This window comes from Balaenoptera acutorostrata, chromosome 3, assembly GCF_949987535.1.
Source record: "Balaenoptera acutorostrata chromosome 3, mBalAcu1.1, whole genome shotgun sequence".
Lineage (NCBI taxonomy): Eukaryota > Metazoa > Chordata > Mammalia > Artiodactyla > Balaenopteridae > Balaenoptera > Balaenoptera acutorostrata.
Genome location: NC_080066.1, coordinates 126,177,581 through 126,197,357, shown reverse-complemented (window position 1 = coordinate 126,197,357; position 19,777 = coordinate 126,177,581). Strand labels below are relative to the sequence as shown.

The following is a 19,777-nucleotide window of genomic DNA, read 5'->3' as shown; positions in this document are numbered from 1 at the left end:
TATCTGAAACTGGTGTGGGGGCAGGGGAGATGCCAAGACTAAAGTCTTAAATGGCGGGGGAGGGGGCGTTGAAAGGGGATAGGAAAGACCTACTGCTTTAAAAAATGACATAATAATATACTTTTTAAAAAATGTATAGTAAATTAACTCTTTTTTATTTCCATAATCTCTATGAAGGAAAACAATCACCAACATGGAAAGGATAAAAAATACAAACCTATAACTCTGGTCCCAATACAGATGAGGGCAGAAAAAAAAAAATCAGAAAGACTACTGAATTAGGAATCAGGAAGCTTCTGTCTTAGCTAGTCCCAAATATTATATAGAAAGCTTTTATAAAATAAGGGGTTTGAACTAGGTGATCTCTCAGGTCCCTTTCAGATCTAGCAATCTGAGGCGCTAAGGCTTTTGAAGTAGAAAGGTATTCCACTCTCTTAGTCACTTTAAATAAACTCAGACCTCTAAGCCCAAATGAATTATATACTAATACATAGAAGATTACATTCATACACACTATCTTGGCAAGATGAATCACTGACACTTGAAAAATCAGAGAAAACGGAAGAAAAAAAGCACAGAAAAATGAACATGAGCTAATATTATCTCAATTTTTAAAAAAGGACAGGTTCTAGACTTTTACCATCCATCCCTAGTAACATTTTATAAACAATCATTAAACATATGGTTAATTAACATCTATAAAAATAAAATGATCACTAAGAGAAATGTATGCCAACCTAATCTAGTGTTTTAATAAATTCAAGAGAATTCAAAATACATACTATCTTTTCATTTTAACCCAAAATTTAGCGAAGTCTTATAAAATGACAGGTATATTCCTATTAAGTGGATTTGCATTAGGTTTAATAGGCATATCCAAAAAGCACTGATTAATGGCTCTGAGTTAAGGGAAAGAACATTAACAAATTTGAGTGAGTCCAAAGCAGGTGCCTGGGAGGGAAAGAACTTTGCAACTTCATGGTAATGAAAACCAGTAGAACAATCAGTTGAACAAACCTGAGAGGTGCTGTCTTCAAATAAAGAACTGCCACCTACGTAAACCAAAGATCAAATCCACTCTTTGCGACTAGAAGCTGTTGGCAAAGAAAGTCGCCTGCCATTTCAGTAAACAAAGGATGATGGGGCCATCAAGCCATCAGCCACTGCAGCTGCCCCCAAGGGGGTTTCAGCATGGAGAAAAACAGGATACTGGCCCCAGATAGTTAAGATGTATATCAAAGGTATAATTTTAATGAGCCCAAACTCTTGCATCTTCCCATACATAAAAAAGCACTAAAATCATTAACTTGAGACGTCTGTTTTTTGTGATTAGCAGTAATCTTTTGATGCTCGACTACTAGGGGTTTTTTCAGCAAAAACTCCTACATATCCTGGCTCCTCCTATACCTCTTTGGAACAGTCCCTCAGAGCTGTCTGAGAGGCTGCCTTCCCGGGCTATAGTCCTCAGTAATACCCCAAATAAAAACATAATTCTCAACTTTTACATTGTGCATTTTATTTCAGTTGGCAAAGCCAAAACTAAATCAATGAGCAAAAGGTACAAAGCCAGAATTTCTTCTTCAACAGAGGGACTTCTTCTATATGGACTATTCAACAATGGAATGAACCCTCATAAAAGAATACAATTTCCATTAACAAAGATGTTCAAGTTGAGGCTGGATATACATTTAACAAGAATGCTACAGAAAACATCCCTACCTTGGTAAGTAATTGGACCAGATGACCCCCAAGGTTTCTTCCAAATCTTAGAATATAACTACATGATTTTATGATTCTTTAAAAGCTTACCTTAAAGATTAAGTAAAATTAAAAAAAAAAAGTTTTTGTTTCTCATTTTTATAGTGCTAATAGTTCCAGATATATTCTTGATATCACCAAAATCTCTGCAGTTCTTAAGCTAGCACTCTCATTACTATGCTCCCTGGCACCAAAGTATTTTTTTTCTTACTGACTCAATATCACCAACAACTTAATCTAACTTCACCACTATCTGGTGTAACAGTAAATTGAAAAAAAAAGGGGGGGCGGATTTCACTGATGGTCCAGTGGTTAAGAATCCACCTTCCAATGCAGGGGATGCGGGGTCGATCCCTGGTTGGGGAACTAAGATCCCACATGCCGCAGGGCAACTAAGCCTGCACACTGCAACTACTGAGCCCGTGTGCTCTAGAGCCCGCGTGCCACAACTAGAGAGAAGCCTGCACGCCGCAACAAAAGATCCCACATGCCACAACTAAGACCCTGTGCAGCCAAATAAATAAATAAATAAATATTTTTTAAAAAAGAAAGAAAGAAAATTTTCTCCTTTGCAGAGACGGAAATAAACAATTCCCCCTCCCTTTTTCTGGGAGCAATTCCAGAGATACCTAATGTTCCTAAATCCTTTATTTAACCCTTTGATATTTATGCAAATCGTTGTAAAGGCAAAGCAAGCCTCTAGCCAGCTTTCCAACCAGAAATGATTTTCTTAAGGACCTAGGAGCCATCTCTTTGAAATGTAAACATCAAGGAAGATAGTGTCCCTATCTCCCATACACCTGCAGAGTTTAGCCTTGGCACCTTTCTCTGAGCTGTCCTTATCTGCTTGTCATAGAGACAGAGAAGTTTTATTATTTCTTTGGATAAAGGCAACTAGCTAACACAAATGGCTACCTCAATTACCAGGTGAATTTGGAATGAACTATGAAAGAACATACAGCAAATGGTGCTGTCCTCTTATACGAGGACAAGTTACTGTTAATCTTAAGAAAATGATGTAAAGGACTGTGACTGCTTGGATGAATAGGGTAGAATTTCTTTCTGTCTTTGTATTATCTCAGTGGATTGCTTACAATGCACATTGTAATTGGCTTAATGCTTATTCAATAATAAAACTATTTTCTTTCTTTTCCACAATTTGTAAAGAGGATTCTCTGGGCTGGTAAGATATTTTTAATTTTCCCAACACTGAGTTTCTTTCATTCTGTACTGCCAGTGTCTCCTTCCCTTTGCCTCATTAATCATCTCTTATCCTTCTCAAAGTGAACATCTATAACATCCTAGAATGTATGTTGAGTTTCTCATAGAAGAAAAATATCAATATATGACCTGCTAATGAACAAGAGGAAAACAAATGCATGTCTCAAATGTGAAAAATTTTATTTACCCTTCCTATAGGAAAAGATAGATGACTTTCGCTGTAAGTTCCGAGAAGGCTTCTCTGGTTCATAGATACCATGTGTGATGAACATCTTATGTAATTGTGGATTGATTCCATCAGGAACCATTCGTGGACTTCCTTGGTAAAAATGAAGGACCTGCCTATTACCTGAAATAGCTTTATAAATACTTCTTTTGTTGCACTGACTTTGATTATAAGTCTGCAAAAACAAATAAACATCAAATCACATTATTTCTATAATAATCACCAAGCCACGACAAGCAGTTATTATATTAGTCTGAGTTTATTCTAAACAGTAAACTCTGATCCACTTAAATACGTGAGGAATGGAATATCTGTTGTCTTAAATTTGAAGCCTATTTAATTAACTCTTGATGAAAATCATTTCAAAATTCATTATTATAAAAGCTTAACTTAGTAACTACATTGTACAAAGGAAATCTGTCTTTTTTTTAGTATCTTGCTATTTTTGATTAAGGCTGATGTTTATATATAAGTGTAAATTGCTTTTTAAAAAAATACTATTCTCTTATTTCAGCTTGTTACTTCATCTCTCTACGTGTCAATTTTCTTTACTGTATACAACAAGAAAAGCACTCGTACTGCCCTTACAGGGTTGTTGACAGGATTTAAACAAAATAATGCATTTGAAACATTTGCAACACTGTCCAGCACAGAGTAGGTACTCACCAAATGTGGGCCATTATGACTACTTAACAGATAGGAAAACTAACACCTGATATCTAAACTAACAACTAACAACTCACTTAAGGCAACTCACCTTAAGTGAGTTGCCTAAGGTAATACAATTAGTTAGAATCCAATTCCACTCAGTGATAATACATAGACTTTCAAAAGCTGCCAGACATTTCATTTGTTGGAATCATTTTATAGATAAACTGGATGTTACATAAGAATATGCTATAATCACATGAAAAGTATTGGGGGAAAAAATTCATTTTTCAGGATGATTTTTAAAGGGTTTATAAAACATTTTAAATCAATTTTTTAAAACTATCACAATTAATGAGAAAATCTTTAATGTAAAACTATTTACTTAGCCACAGAAATAGTCCCACTCAGTTACAAAAGTTAATACTTCAGTGTACATACACAAAATAATATGATGTATTGATACAACATCGTATTTAGGAAGACCTGTCACCCAAGATTACAACAAAGTATGAATATCATTCAAGTCCCTTATCACTTGGAATAGGCATCAGCAAACTTTTCCATAAAGGGCCAGAAAGTAAATATTTTAGGCTTTGCAGGCTACACATTATCCCTGGTGCATATTCTTGTCGGTTGGTTGGTTGGTTGATTGATTTAGGTAATTCTTTAAAATATAAAAAACACCATTCTCAGCTCACTGTAGTTAAAAAACAAAAAACAACTAAACACAAAAAAGCAGGTCTTAGAAGCACAAGGAAATAGTAACACAAAGTAATACATATTGATTTTTGTATCTATGTGTCTCAAAATTAATAACACTGAAGTACAAAAATATGTTTCTTTATATGGATAAAAATATTAAGACTGAATCCAGTCAAAAATTCTCCTAATTACAAGAAAAGAACAGGCAGAATCTAATACAAAGGAAAACAGAAATCAATCACAATTACCTACAGATTGTTTGGACTTTGAATGTTAACAGATTGATACTTGTCTTTAGGCTCTGTTTCTCAAATTTCAATTGTCAAATTACATTTCCACAAGTCTACTTACCCGTTCTTCTCGTCCTTCAGCAAGGATAACAACAATCCTGCCTTGACGTTTGCGGCCAGTTCTACCCATTCGTTGCACAAGACGAATTGGGCTCTTCTGGGCATCAAAACATATTATAAGATCAACTTCTCCTATATCCAAACCTTCTTCACCAACACAAGTAGAAACCAATGTATTGTAACCACCACTACGAAATTGTTTCACTACCTAAAATTAAAATGATTTAAAAATAACTAGATGCAAGTATAAGAGAATTGTAGATCAAAGCATACTTTTTCCATTTGTCCCTGAAATCAGATTCAAAATCAGCACCCAAAGTACTATCGAATAGGAAAAGAAGCGGCAAAATGGCAATATAAGCCAAAAGACATTGTGGTAAAATGCAAAGGGCAGTCCCAATTTCTTTGCTTTAATAACGGTTATGATTCCAAAAGGTTTCGCTAACAATTTACACATGAATGAGAAACCACAGATACTATTTTTAGCATCACTAAAAGGGGTGTAAAGCAGATAAGTGGCCCAGAGCAATTACTGTTATTTATCATGTCTTAGACCTAAATTTATTGTTAGTAAATTTAACAATAATAGTAAGTTTAATAATTAAACTATTGTTAAAGTTAAGATTGTTTTATTACTTCTAGAATTCGTATTGTAAATAGAAACAGAATGAGGGACATAGAGAACAGACTGGTGATTGCCAAGGGGGAGGGGGTTGGGGGAGGGATGGAGTGGGAGGCTGGGTTAGCAGACGTAAGCTTTTATATGTAGAATGGATAAACAACAAGGTCCTACAGTATAGCACAGAACTATATTCAGTATCCTAGGATAAACCATAATGGAAAATAATATATAAAAAAGGAATGCATATATATATATAACTGAATCACCTTGCTCTAAGCAGCAATTAACACAACATTGTAAATCAACTACACTTCAATAAAAAAATTTTTTTAATTAAAAAAATAGAATTCATATTTTACCTTTTATACTGTCATTCCAGTGAAGGGTAGCAGAATATGCCACCCCAAAATATGACTGTAGGAGTTTAGAACATGCTGCCCCAACCTATGCTGCTTTGGTATATTGATTACTTTGAGCTATAGGCACTCAAAAAACAGCAAATGCAGGGAGAGGCTTTCTCTGAACTCCCCTTATCTGTCTAAAAGCAGATCCTCCAGAAGGAACTCAATTGTCATAAATCCCCTCCCCAGGAGTTTCATCAACCAGGGAAAATTGACTCAACAAGACACTGAAAGTCCACACTACATCCAGACACACTTTATCACAAACTATCATACCTCCCATCTTTTCTTTTAGGGCTCCATTCATCTTCCCTAAAAATCATTTACTCTCCCCTGTGTACCCCCCCTTCTCTTTCCCCATAAGATGATATTTAAATCTGTATTCTAAGCCACTTCAGGGAGTTACTCATTTTTCCCTCAGTATCTCCTATGCATACATGAGGTATACATGTTAATAAGCTTCTGTTTGTTTTTCTCTTGTTAATCTTTTATTACAGAGGTCTCAGCTAAGAACTCGGTAAGGGTAGAGGAAAAAATTTTTTTTCTCCCCTTCACCAGGATTTCTCTCTGATCAAGTTAACGAAACTACATTAGCATAACAATGAGTTAATGAAAAAGTCAACAAATATTTTGAAAAGTTTCCTTAAGCCTTATAAACTTAGTTCTCAACTGCTCTGAGCCTGTTTCCTCATTTACATACACACACACACACACACACACATATATACACCCACATCAGTGTTGCAGGTTTATGGATGGTGGAATAGTAGTAGTGGTGGTAATTAAATAAGATCATGGTCAATAGATAGAGAGAGAATAGAAACAAAAATTAAATGATGGTATTCCAGAGGAATCAGTCATGCTTTTGACTAATATCTTTATAAATGCCTATTAAAATGTAAGAATGCCTGAACAAAATGGCTAGTATGAAGGACAGTTATCAGACCTCATATCTAAAAAGTAAATTTCAGGAGAAAATATTAGGGGAGTATACACAAAAAGGAAATATGAACTCTATCAAAGTATAGACATAGCTATGGACCCATGACAAAAGACCATAAAGTCGTTTCAAGCTCAAACATTCTACTATTCTATAAGTAATAATAATCATCAGCATTTAAACCTAGGTCTCTCTGACTCTAAAAACCTATTGTCTTAATCCTTAAGCTAGTTCTTTTGTTTAAAACAACCACTTTAAAAGTAGAATAATAAATATAAATTTATCATGTTAAATCCTCTTAGAAACCTTTCCAGTAACACTAGTCAAAGAGTTTTCCTTCAATATGGAAAAACAGAATACAGGGAGAACCAATGGTCATAATTAAAAGTTAAGAATAATTCATTTCCCTTTGGAATCTGTAATGACATTAAGCCAAGGAAAGACTGACCTAACATTACCTGTATGTAACTTAAAACAGATGTCCTTTTTGTCCAGATCAAAAAAAAAAAAAAAGCCCACAGAGCTAGAGTTGTAAAAAAAATAATTCTTTAACATAAATAATTAATAAAGGATGTCAAAGAACTTTCTTTTTAGAAGCAGGTATAAGCTAAATTGTTATTTATTTGCCTAGGATTGATATTAATTTCCCTAGAGTTCGAAAAATAAGTATGAACCAGAAGTTGTTTAATTAATCAAAGACAGGAATAAGTGATTAAGTAACTTCCACCAGGATTTATAATCTACTGATCCTACCTTTTTTTTTGCTGTTTACACTACACTCTAGCTTACAACCCACTCCCTTGCTTCTCTCTCCTCCATTTTCCTAACTAAACTGCAACACTGATTATATCCCACTTTCCACCAGGTCTGTATTTACACAGTTGAATGTGGCTGAAGGAAAACACCAACCATGCTGACTGGTTACACTTTAAACTCATAATATCTCACCTTGAGTGAGCCCTTAGTGCTATCTGAAAATCATCTTATATTTCCCTAATCCATTCACTCTCCCCATTCTCCTCCTCACTCCTCTCTCACCAAACTTCCAACATTTCCTCCCCATCCTCACTCTCAGTTGGTGACATGACAAAAACTGAGCAATCAAAAAAGACCTTCCGCAAGGTATCACTGCCACATCTACACACCCACCTCTACCTGTGCCTGCATAGTTTACCTTCCCCTCCTATTGTTTTGGACAAACTATCCGTGTTCTTAACTGAGGTCACCCCCCATAGTTTTATACTAGATCCCATCCTTTTCCCTTAACTACTCAAAGATAATTCCAGCAATACTCTTCTCTCTGCTCTATCGTCAATTTTTCTTTCTCAACTGGTCATTCCTATCAGCATACAAGCATACTATTATGTATCTCAACATAACACAAACAAACAAAAAACTACTTCCATCTCTGTGCTCCTTTTAGTAATAATCCTTGGAAGACTTGTGTACTTGCTATCTCCAGCTCTTCTTAATGGTGGCTTGTCCCACCATTCCACTGAAAATGTTCTTTTCAAGGTCATTTGCCTTCTCCTCTCTTATTCCAATAGTCAATTCCCAGTTATCATCTTATATGACCCACCAGCAGCATTTATACATTTAATCACTTCCTCCTCCAGGAGATACCACACTCTCCTGGTCTTTCTCCTATTTCACTAGCCACTTATTCTGATTCCCCAGGACTCAGTCTTTGGACATCTTCTCTGTCTTCATTCAATCCAGTCTCATCTACATGATGATGCTTCCCAAATATATATTTCCATGAACCCATGAAGTCAAGACATATATTCAATTGTTTACTTAACATCGCTACTTGATGTTTAAAACAGTGTAACTCGAAGTACAATCCATGAAGTATTTATTACTGGTGCCGGTACTGGTTCACAAACTGTTTACTACCAGCTGACAAGACTACAAAAACTAAGAGAAAGAGTTTAGAAACTTGACAGAGTATTCCCCATCTGTTGACTCTAAAAAAAAAAAAAAAAAATTTAGACATGAACTTTGTTTTTCATTAAGCTTATTTTTCTAGTAATTCATTTTTGTTGTAATGTTCAAAGCTCCGACAAGCTGCCGGGCATCCTCAAACCCGGCACCTCGGCCGCAGGCAGATGAGCCCACTGCCCCGCCTCAATACCTGCAGGCCGTTCTTCTTAGGTTCCATCTCACGGTGTTTTAATTTATTTTCACTGTCACATGCATAAATCCACGAGGCACCAAGGCTTGGGAGCACCGACAATGGATGTATTGAATGTACATCCAATACATCCATTGACGTATTGAATGGAAATAAACTGGTCCTCCATCAGTTTTGACAGTTTGAAAACCACTAATCTCATAGGCATGCCAAAGTTAATTTGTCCAAAACCAAGCTAATATCCTCTACAAAACTTGCCTTTCCTGCAGTCTTATCCACCTTAGTTAATAGCCACTCTTTTCAGTTGCTCAGGCCAAAAACCTTGGAGTCAGCCTTCACACTCCTTTATCTCATATCCCGCTCTAATTTGTCAACAAGTCCTGTCAGCTTGACCTTCAAAATATATCCAGAATCCAATCATTTCTCACAACCTGCTACCACCTTAGTCCAAGCCACCATCATCTTTAGCTTGAATTATTGTAATAAGTCTTCCAATTGGTCTTCCTATTTCCACCCTTAGCCCCTACAGTTTATTCTTAAGACAGCAGCCAGTGTGATTCTTTTAAAATATCAATCAGGACATGACCCTCCTCTGCTCCAAATTCTCCAAGGTCTTCTTCTAACCTTACTCAGAGTAAAAGCCAAAGTCATTAAAATGGAAATGTAAGGTCCTAAACAATCTGGCCCCCAACTTCCTCTGTGACTTCATCACTTGTTTCTAGATAAATGAATAATTCAATTACAACTATTTGTTTGAAAGCTTATTTCAGAATAAAACTGCTGTTATGAAAGCAATTATGTATAGGAGTAATAAAAAGGATTGTTTACCAGGATTACCCTGGCCTACATAAAAATATTATTGATCGGGACTTCCCTGGTGGCGCAGTAGTTAAGCATCTGCCTGCCAATGCAGGGGACACGGGTTCGAGCCCTGGTCCGGGAAGATCCCACATGCCGCGGAGCAAGTAAGCCCGTGCGCCACAACTACTGAGCCTGCGCTCTAGAGCCCGCGAGCCACAACTACTGAGCCTGCATGCCACAACTACTGAGGCCGGCGCACCTAGAGCCCGTGCTCTGCAACAAGAGAAGCCACCGCGATGAGAAGCCCGCGCACCACAACAAAGAGTGGCCCCCACTCGCCACAACTAGAGAAAGCCCGTGCACAGCAACGAAGACCCAATGCAGCCAAAAATAAATTAAAAATAAATAAATAAATAAATTTATTTAAAAAAAATATTATTGATAAAAGTGAGTAAAAGACAAAGTCAATAAAATCTATAATAATCACCCACTAGATGCCTGAACCCTTTAGAGTACTTATTAGACTTGAGATAGGGAAAAGTGTTACATTCAGACTCAGGAAAACCTCCTAGACTCTCTCCACCAGATCCAGTTTGCTTAAACAGACTCTTTTGAGTACAGTGGGGACTGGTATAAGAAGTATTTAATAATAGGAGTCTTCATCTATTAATGTTGACAGAATCAAGAAAGGATCTTTCAAAATGAATTAGACATTAAAGACATACCTAACTGTCAGAGGTTACTCAAGTGTAGACCTATAGCTAACCTGAAAAACCCTGTATACAGCTTATAAAAATCTATAGTCTAAAATTTCCCCAAAAACATCATAGCACTCAAAAATTTATGACCAATATTCAGAGCATACAGCTACCTTAAATACCACCATGGTTTCCTCTGACCATATTTTTAAGTTAAGATTTTTAGATAACAGAAAAAAGTGTAAGCTTATTATTTGTTTGGAATAAATAACTAAAGTGACTTAAGATAAATAAATAGTAAACATTTCTTGAAGGCTCTACAGTACGATTTCATTTAATGCTTACAATAGCTCTACAGGGTATGTTTACAGATAAGGAAAACTGAGGCACAGGAAGTAAAGAAACTTATAAGTGGAAGAACCAGGATTCCAACCTACATAATATGAATCCAGAGCCTTTCTGCTTAACCATTATACTTTTAAAACAACATTTCAAAATCCAAAAAAAACCCACTTTTTTTTGGTCTTTCAAAATATGCCTAGTTTTATTTATACATTTACTACAAAATTATCTTTAAGATGTAGCCAACTGACGAGTGAGTTAAAACAAAAAAAGGCATAAGTGCAAAGCTAATCAATTTTACTTTTATATTCATCATCTCCAAAAATAATTACCTCCAGTTGCTCCTTCTGGGTAAAACCCTTCATGCTTTTCCCTGAGGCATGGCCAACAAAAGTCATTACTCTAATAATTGGCTGATGCTGTAAAAGCATTTCTGCAATTTCTTGAACACTATCTCGAAATGAAGAGAAGATCATAACTCTGGTCTCATCACATATCTTGTCAGATGTCTTTTGAGCTATATAACAAAAATACTTTAATTACAACTTTTATAAAAGCATTTAGATGAGAACTAATTCAAAAGACAAACCTGAAACTATATACTAGTGAGTGACAATTCTTTCAAAAAAATAATTTAAGGCATCTCAAACAACTTTGCTGGTTTTCCTCCTACCTTTTCTAGTCATCTTAATAAATCTGGCTCCTTATCTCTCAGTGGCTGTCATAAAATAAAAATCTAAACAAACCAAATAAAAATTACCTTTTGACCAGTCCTTCAATTCATGCATGACGCCTGTTATTCCCCTTTACCTTCTAAACCAGAAGCACAGGACTGGAGAGCTCTCACTGATTTTGTATATCTTCCCTTTCCTTTCTGCTCACTAAAGGCACTGTCTTAATCCAGGCCATTGGTATTCTGTCCCTGAATTATTGATATGTTCAAATTCTCCAAGGAAACTGAAGAATATACCCAACAGTCAATCACAAAGCTGCTCCCCATGTCTCTGTGCTTGGGAGGAGTAGAATGCATAAATAAAAACATGACTTTGAGGCTGGACCACTTAGTCTCTGGGCGATGTGTGACCATGGTAGTCATTTAATCTCTTTAAACTTTAGTTTCTTAATATCTAAAATGCATTGAGGTGATGATTAAATGAAACAGTAAATATAAAGTATGTAGAATTGCATACAGCAATTGGTTAATAATTGCAAGTTGTGTGGAGTTTTTTGTTATTTGCTTTCTTTTGTTTTTATAAGCAACTTTTTTTTTTTTTTTTTTTTTTTTTTTAAGATTTCTTTATTGACTGATTGATTGCTATGTTGGGTCTTCGTTTTTGTGCTATGGCTTTCTCCAGTTGTGGCAAGTGGGGGCCACTCTTCATCGCGGTGCGCGGGCCTCTCACTATTGTGGCCTCTCCCGTTGCGGAGCACAGGCTCCAGACGCGCAGGCTCAGCAGTCGTGGCTCACGGGCCCAGTTGCTCCGCGGCATGTGGGAATCTTCCCAGACCAGGGCTCGAACCCGTGTTTCCTGCATTAGTAGGCAGACTCTCAACCACTGCGCCACCAGGGAAGCCCTCTTTTGTTTTTTAACCTTGCATGGGACTTTGACAATCCTTCTTTCTTAAACATGATTTAGATTATGTTAATCATCATGTGTGTGCCAGAGACTACACTAAGCGTTTTATATATGAACTCATTTAGTCTTCATAACAACCTTATGAATTAAATGACTTAATACATATAAAGTTAATGTCTAATACATAAGGAAAAAGAAGCAGCTGCTGTTGCAAGGAAAATTATTCCAGATAAACCTCCTTTGAATCAGCATAGCATCAAGACTCTACATCTGACCAACTGCAGATCAATAGCTACTTTCAGTGCAAAGCCTATCTCCTTCAACAGGCCGCAGCCTGCCTTTCTATCTTCATTCCATTAAAGTTGCTCTACCAAAGTCATCAATAACTTTATATTGCCAAACTCAGTGGATGCTTTTTAGTTCATCTCACCACATCTCTCAGTAGTATTTAACACAATCCACTCCTTCCTACTGAAATAGTCTCTTCCCTCAGCATCTCTGATAATTCACTTGTCTGGTTTCTTTCTCAATCTCTTTTGTGGCATTTTCCCCTCTGAACTCTAAATGTTGGTATTCTGCAGGACTAATTCCCGGCCCTTTGTCCCTAAACTGTATTCCTGGTGATATGATCACATCCATTCTCTAAACTTTAAATATTGCCTTTATGCTGATAACTCTAAAATTTATTTATATATATATGTAAATAGATAAAAATATCCCAGACCATTCTTCTGAGACCCAGATTCACTTATCCAATGCCTACACATCTCAACTTAGATGTCTCAAAAGCATCCTAATATGTTTGCTCTTTCTTCTCCATGTTGTTAGTTTTCTCTTTGTTCATATATATCATCTGCAAACACACACACACACACACACACACACATACTCCTACACTTATGATTTTTTTTCTCATACTCTATATCTAGAATCTATAACCACTTCTCAGAACCACCTTGCTGCTTGGTATTACTATCTTGGTATAAGCTATCATCATCTGTTATCATCTTAGACTATTACAATTGCCTCCTAATTGGCCAACGTCTATAAGAGTGATCTTTTAAAAATATAAGTCAGATCACGTCACTCTGCTGCTCTGAATGCCTCTGTAATAGTTTCACAAATCACAAGCATTCACAGAATAAAATCCAAAGTCCTGACATGGCCTACAAACCCTACATGACCTGGCCCCTGGCTATCTCTCCAACCTCTGCCTACACCACTCATCCTCATTACACTACTCCAGCCAAATTGGTTTGTTTACTGATCCTTAATCTTACCAAGCACCCTACTGCCTCAGGGCCTTTGAATCTGCTATTCTCTCTGCCAGGAATGATCCTCCTACAGAAATCCACAAGGCTTGCTCCCTTACTTCCATCAGGTAACAGCTCAAACATCACCCTACAAAGAGGTCTGCTCTAAAACCCTATATAAAATAGCCTTCTTCATGACTCTCTATTTTCTCACCTAGCTTACTTTTCCCTACCATTATATTATACATTGTTTTATTATCTGCTTCCCTTATACTGCCCCAGGCTGACTTTTCTTTTTCACATAATACCCTATTCTTAACATTTCCACCATTCCCCTGGTGCCTATGCTCCCAAAATTTCTCAGAGCTTTTCTATATTCATTATCCAGAATAATTAAAAGCTCATCTTCTCCATAAGAAATGTTAGCACAAACTAATGAGTCAGAGTTTTAGCTTTTTCAATAACTTTGCCTTGCCTTGAGTCTATTAAATACGACCTACCATTCCATGACTTGAAGTGTTCAACTACAACTTCTTCTAATTTCTTTAATTTTGGATGACTATAGCAGAACTTTTTATCTTCATCTCCTGTAAAAAAACAAAACACAAAAAATTTTTCTGTATTTTTCCATATTCGATTACATTAATGTATTTTAATTACCCTTTTCAAAATGGATTCGTTAAAACTTATTTCTTTTTATTTAAGCAGTAAGTAGCACCTGGGTAGCACACAAACCTTACTGTAAAATAAACTTTGAATTTTTATGAAAATTTCATTCTGAGAAAGACTCCAAATGAGAATCAGCAGCAAAGAGAAGGGAAAAATTCACATTTAGTTAAGCTATAAATCAGTTTTTGGTAGTTCTGAGAATTTTCACTACCAGTAACAACTACTACTAACTTCTATTATATATTTAAAGTTTATGAACTGCTTGAATATATATTTATCCTAAGTTGAAGAATAAGATCTTTTAGCATTTAACAGGTCTACTGCTACAGAAATATAAGTAGGTATAAATAGACATGTGGATCAATGGAGCATAATTTTAAAATTAACCTTGATAAAGAGGAAACAATATAAAATTTTAAAAGAAAAACCAGACCTTTTTTGATAGCAGAAATGCCACTTGTTGAAGTACTACGTGTATGTGCAAACATGCACTCTAGATGATTATAGAGTTTCATGAAGTCCTCATTTCGGCTAAGTTCTTTTTTTGCCCGAGTCATTCCTTCAGAAATTAAGAAAATATTTTTCCAATAAATTTAATAGCAAAACTAATCAAATGTATCATTTATTTAAAAGAAATTAAACTTTAGCAATGAATGCAAGTTTTTCAAATTTAAAAATAAAAACCAGCAACTTTTTCCAGTTCCACATTCACATATGTATTAATGAATGGCTTCCTTTCTTCCAGCAATTTATCAAAATCAAAGAAACATGGGCTGGCACCTTGATCTTGAACTTCCCAGCCTCCAGAACTGTGAGAAACATATGTCCATTGTTTAAGCAAAAAAAAAAAAGAAGAAGAAGAAGAAAAAGAAAGGAAGGAAGGAAGGAAAGGAAAGGAAGGAAGGAAAAAAGAAAGAAAGAATCTGTTACATAACTATTTCATTGCTTTTTATTTTATTTATTTATTTATTAAGCTGCACTGGGTCTTAGTTGCAGCATGCGGGATCTAGTTCCCTGACCAGGGATCAAACCCGGGCCTCCTGCATGGGGGAGGACCACCAAGGAAGTCCACTGGACCACCAAGGAAGTCCCCTTCACTGCTTTTTAAAATAAAGCACCTTAAGTAATCCAAACTGCTCAATACATATCGTTAACCAAAATAATACATGTCAGCACTTTAAAAAATAATTTCATATAATTTACCTTTAGTTCCATCCATAATTCCACAAAGGAAGAAATATAATGATCTCATTCCCATTTGCTGCAATAATTCATAACCATGATATAAACTAATACAAATAGCAAACTCTCCCTCGATTATGCCTTGTTGCAGTCCCTAGAAAAAACAAGCATGTATCAAATTTACCCAGAGAAAGAAATGAAGATCCATGTTCCATGCAGAACTTATTGGTTCTACTGAATGTCCTAAGATGTTGCTATGGAAAGGTGTCAATGTACTTTCCATATACAAGCTGCCCCTTTATTTAATTCAACATGAAACTTACATTTTAAAGAGAATAAATGAACGGGGGGATATTTATCATATGCTGTTTTTCTTTGCAGGTAAATTATTAGCAGTATATAGATTTATTTGGTCTTTCAAAACAATTTAATAAGCACCTACTATTTGCCAAGCACTGAGCTAGACATTTGGGATACAAGGGAAAATATAACAGATATGGGCCTATCCTCAAAAATGTTTCTGACATCAGGACAAATATTTAATCAAACTGTTTAACACTAACATTTAACACCAAGTATACATGCCACAGTGACATCTGACAGGGAGCACCAGACACTGTTATAAGCACACTACTTATACAAACTTATTTAATCTTAACACCTAGGAGGTAGGTACTATTGTTATGCCCATTTTACAGATGCGGAAGCTCACGTAGGTGATAAGTAGCAGAGCCAGTATTTGAACCTAGGAAATTTGGCCCAGTGTGCTTGTGCTTTAACCACTACTCTCAAGGAAAAGTAAAGTACATATTCCTTTTATAGGAGCATACAGTCGGTATATCTATACAATAAGATACCTTTAAAAGACCATTGAGAATATATTTTAATTATTTTCCTTTATTAGAGATGAAGACTATTATTTAATACCTTACATTTTTAGTAGCATTTAATATCAGTTACACTCATTTTAAATGTTTCCAGGATAGTGATAAATGCCTTAAAATGGCACCCTAATTACCTAAAAGGGTAAAACAACATCTCTGTAAAACATAAACTCTCATCAGTGAGATCAAGTTCAACAGGTTTAGATTTATGATTTAAAATTTTAATGAACCTTTAACTCCTAGCAGAAACTTTAAACATTTTATTAAAGTTTAGCATAATATACTGCAATTTCACAGAAAATTCCCTTTGTGGTTTCCCAGATACTATAAAGTCCATATTTCTAGTATAACATTTAAAGCTACTCCCAGGTGGTCACAACCTAGATCCTATCTGACTCCCTCAATCCTTTACCTCAGTCGAATTGGTTTTCTCACTGTCTCCTTTATACCTTCATTCAATTGCCTCTGTTCTTTTGCACATGCATTCCCTCGCATTTCCAAGAATGACTCAGTGCCTTTTCATGCTGTGAGCATCTCTTTTGACTCTGGACCTATCTTGATGGATATGTTCCTACCCACCTATTTTTTTCCTATAAAGATTAAAAATACAAAGCTTACTGTGATGCTTAATCCAACCTCGGTATGGAGATTTAAGACTAAATGTTATGGGTCTAAAAGTTAGTTAAAATCTACCCTCTTATGACCCTTTGACTTTGCAAAACAGAAGTGAACTAAAAGACCAATTCTTAATTAAAAGTTATAAGATAAATTTATCTTAATTCACATCATTAAACTGTATCCCTGCTAGATCTTTTTCATGTTTTTATAAACTATATAAACCATCCCTGAATTCTTGATGAGCTAATATATACCAAAAAACAATCATTATTTACATTTCATCCTGGTTCTAAGTAAAAACGTAGTCTATCAGCAAAATTTATTTTAAAATACCTACCACAATATTTGGAGATGGGTTTTTCCTAAATTGATCTCTTGCCAGAATTATCTGGTATTTTGTTAGATTGGGAATATCCCTTCTCATCAAAACATTCCTCTGAATCAAAGAACTGGCAAGTGCTTCCAAAATCTGCAAATTTCAAAGAAATTTAGTTTAAGTTTATTTTAAAATCCTTTTTCAAATACATTTCCTCACATACTAAAATAGTTTTATATATTAAATTATATATTAAATAAAGTTTGTCTTAAAATGAATTTTTAAGTAAACACAGAAGAGATGATAAAATTTTAAAGTACTTGACAATTATCTCCAGATAATCCATGTGAGAGTCAGCACAAGCAATTATTAGATTCAACGATAATTCAAGAACATATGTGTTGGGCTTCTCTGGTGGCGCAGCAGTTAAGAATCCGCCTGCCAATGCAGGGGACATGGGTTCAAGCCCTGGTCCGGGAAGATCCCACATTTCGCGGAGCAACTAAGCCCATGCGCCACAACTTCTGAGCCTGTGCTCTAGAGCCGTGAGCCATAACTACTGAGCCCGTGGGCCTAGAGCCTGTGCTCTGCAACAAGAGAAGCCACCGCAATGAGAAGCCGGTGCACTGCAACGAAGAGTAGCCCTTGCTCGCCGCAACCAGAGAAAAAGCCTGTGCACAGTAACGAAGACCCAATGCAGCCAAAAATAAAATAAATAAATTTATTAAAAAAAAAAAAAAGAACATATGTGTTTATCTGTTTATTTCTTAACTCTCCTCCTCTCCCTCCAAACTAAGCACAATGAAAGGAGGGCCTTGATTTTTTTCTCTGTTGCATCTTCAGTGCCTAGAACAAGTCTAGCACATAGGTAAATATTTGCAGAGGGATGACTAAATCAAAATTCCTTGAGTACATTTAATTTCATTCACTGATTCATTCTCTCAAAAATATTCATTAAGGGACTTCCCTGGTGGTCCAGTGATTAAGAATCTGCCTTCCAATGCAGGGGACGCGGGTTCGATCCCTGGTTGGGGAACTAGGATCCCACATGCCACAGGGCAACTAAGTCTGCATGCCACAACTACTGAGCCCACACGCTCTGGAGCCTGCGTGCCACAACTAGAGAGCCCGCGCCGCAACTAGAGAAGCCCACGTGCCATAATGAAAGATCCTGCATGCCGCAACAAAGATCCCGCGTGCCACAACTAAGACTTGACATAGCCAAATAAACAAATAGATATTTTTAAAAATATATTCATTAAACATATACTATATATCAAGCATTGTTCCTGATGCTGGGGATATTGTGGCTGAGACAAATGAAGTTTCTGCTTTCCTAAAGTTTACATTCAATAGAGGGAAGAAAGGAATAAAGAAGTGAACAAAGAAAGTAGAGAATTTTGATTATGATAATGCATTTAAGAACCTAAAACACAGTAATGCTTTGTAGAGTAGAATCTTTGATGGGAAGGGGGTCACTATTATATAAGTGGACAAAGAGGGTTTCTTTCTTTCTTTTTTTTTTTTTTTAATAAATTTATTTATTTATTTATTTATTTTGAGCTGTGTTGGGTCTTTGTTTCTGTGGGAGGGCTTTCTCTAGTTGCGGCAAGTGGGGACCACTCTTCATCGCTGTGCACAGGCCTCTCACTATCGCGGCCTCTCTTGTTGTGGAGCACAGGCTCCAGACGCGCAGGCTCAGTAGTTGTGGCTCACGGGCCCAGTTGCTCTGCGGCACGTGGGATCTTCCCAGACCAGGGCTTGAACCCGTGTCCCCTGCATTGGCAGGGAGATTCTCAACCACTGCGCCACCAGGGAAGCCCCTCTTTCTTTCCTTCCTCCCTACCTCCCCCCCTTCCTTTCTTTCTTTTTTTTGGGGGGTGGGGGGGGAGGAGCAGCAATCGTGCTGCCCGGCCACCCCCTGCCTCATCCCTCGTCCAGCCCCAGGATGCAGAGGAGCGGGCCCTTGGATTGTGACCTTGCCAGCGCCCTTCCACCTCTGAGCATCCTGTTTCCCACACTAAGATTCCTGGCTGGGGATGGACCGCTCCAGGCCAGGGCTGCCTCCGGTACCAAGCAGCAGGAGAGACAGTGGTCGGGTTGGGCAAGCAACGGAGCCTACTGCTGCATGGGTGACAGCAGGGCGCTCTCAGGGGAGAACTGGGCATCCAGGCTCCCACAGTTCTCCACGTGTTCATGCCACCAAAGACGGTTTCTTTTAAGAGGTAATACTTGACATCTGAATGATAAAGTATGCCTAGCCTGAGAAGTTCTGAAGACAGAGCATTACCAGGCAGAGGAAACAGCAGACAAAAGGTCCTGAGCTTGATGTCATAGTGAAGGTAAAAAGCGACCTCAGATGAAGACCTACTACAGCAATATGTAATTTGCCTAAGTTTCATTTTCTAAAATATAGCTATTTTAGTACATTT

At 36.7% G+C, this 19,777-nt stretch overlaps 1 protein-coding gene across 5 annotated transcripts in view; it reads right to left on the bottom strand.

Annotated features, from left to right (window-relative positions):
- Window positions 1–19,777, bottom strand: part of FANCM (FA complementation group M) — a 57,962-nt gene that overhangs the window by 26,706 nt on the left and 11,479 nt on the right. For all 5 annotated transcript variants that reach the window (XM_057542618.1, XM_057542620.1, XM_007182012.2 and 2 more), the window contains 7 exons: window positions 17,367–17,498; window positions 15,549–15,681; window positions 14,779–14,904; window positions 14,177–14,263; window positions 11,179–11,363; window positions 4,910–5,116; window positions 3,167–3,380 (listed from right to left, as the gene is read on the bottom strand). In XM_057542618.1, the coding sequence (XP_057398601.1) occupies window positions 3,167–3,380; window positions 4,910–5,116; window positions 11,179–11,363; window positions 14,177–14,263; window positions 14,779–14,904; window positions 15,549–15,681; window positions 17,367–17,498 (1,084 nt within the window). The remainder of the gene's footprint in view (window positions 1–3,166; window positions 3,381–4,909; window positions 5,117–11,178; window positions 11,364–14,176; window positions 14,264–14,778; window positions 14,905–15,548; window positions 15,682–17,366; window positions 17,499–19,777) is intronic.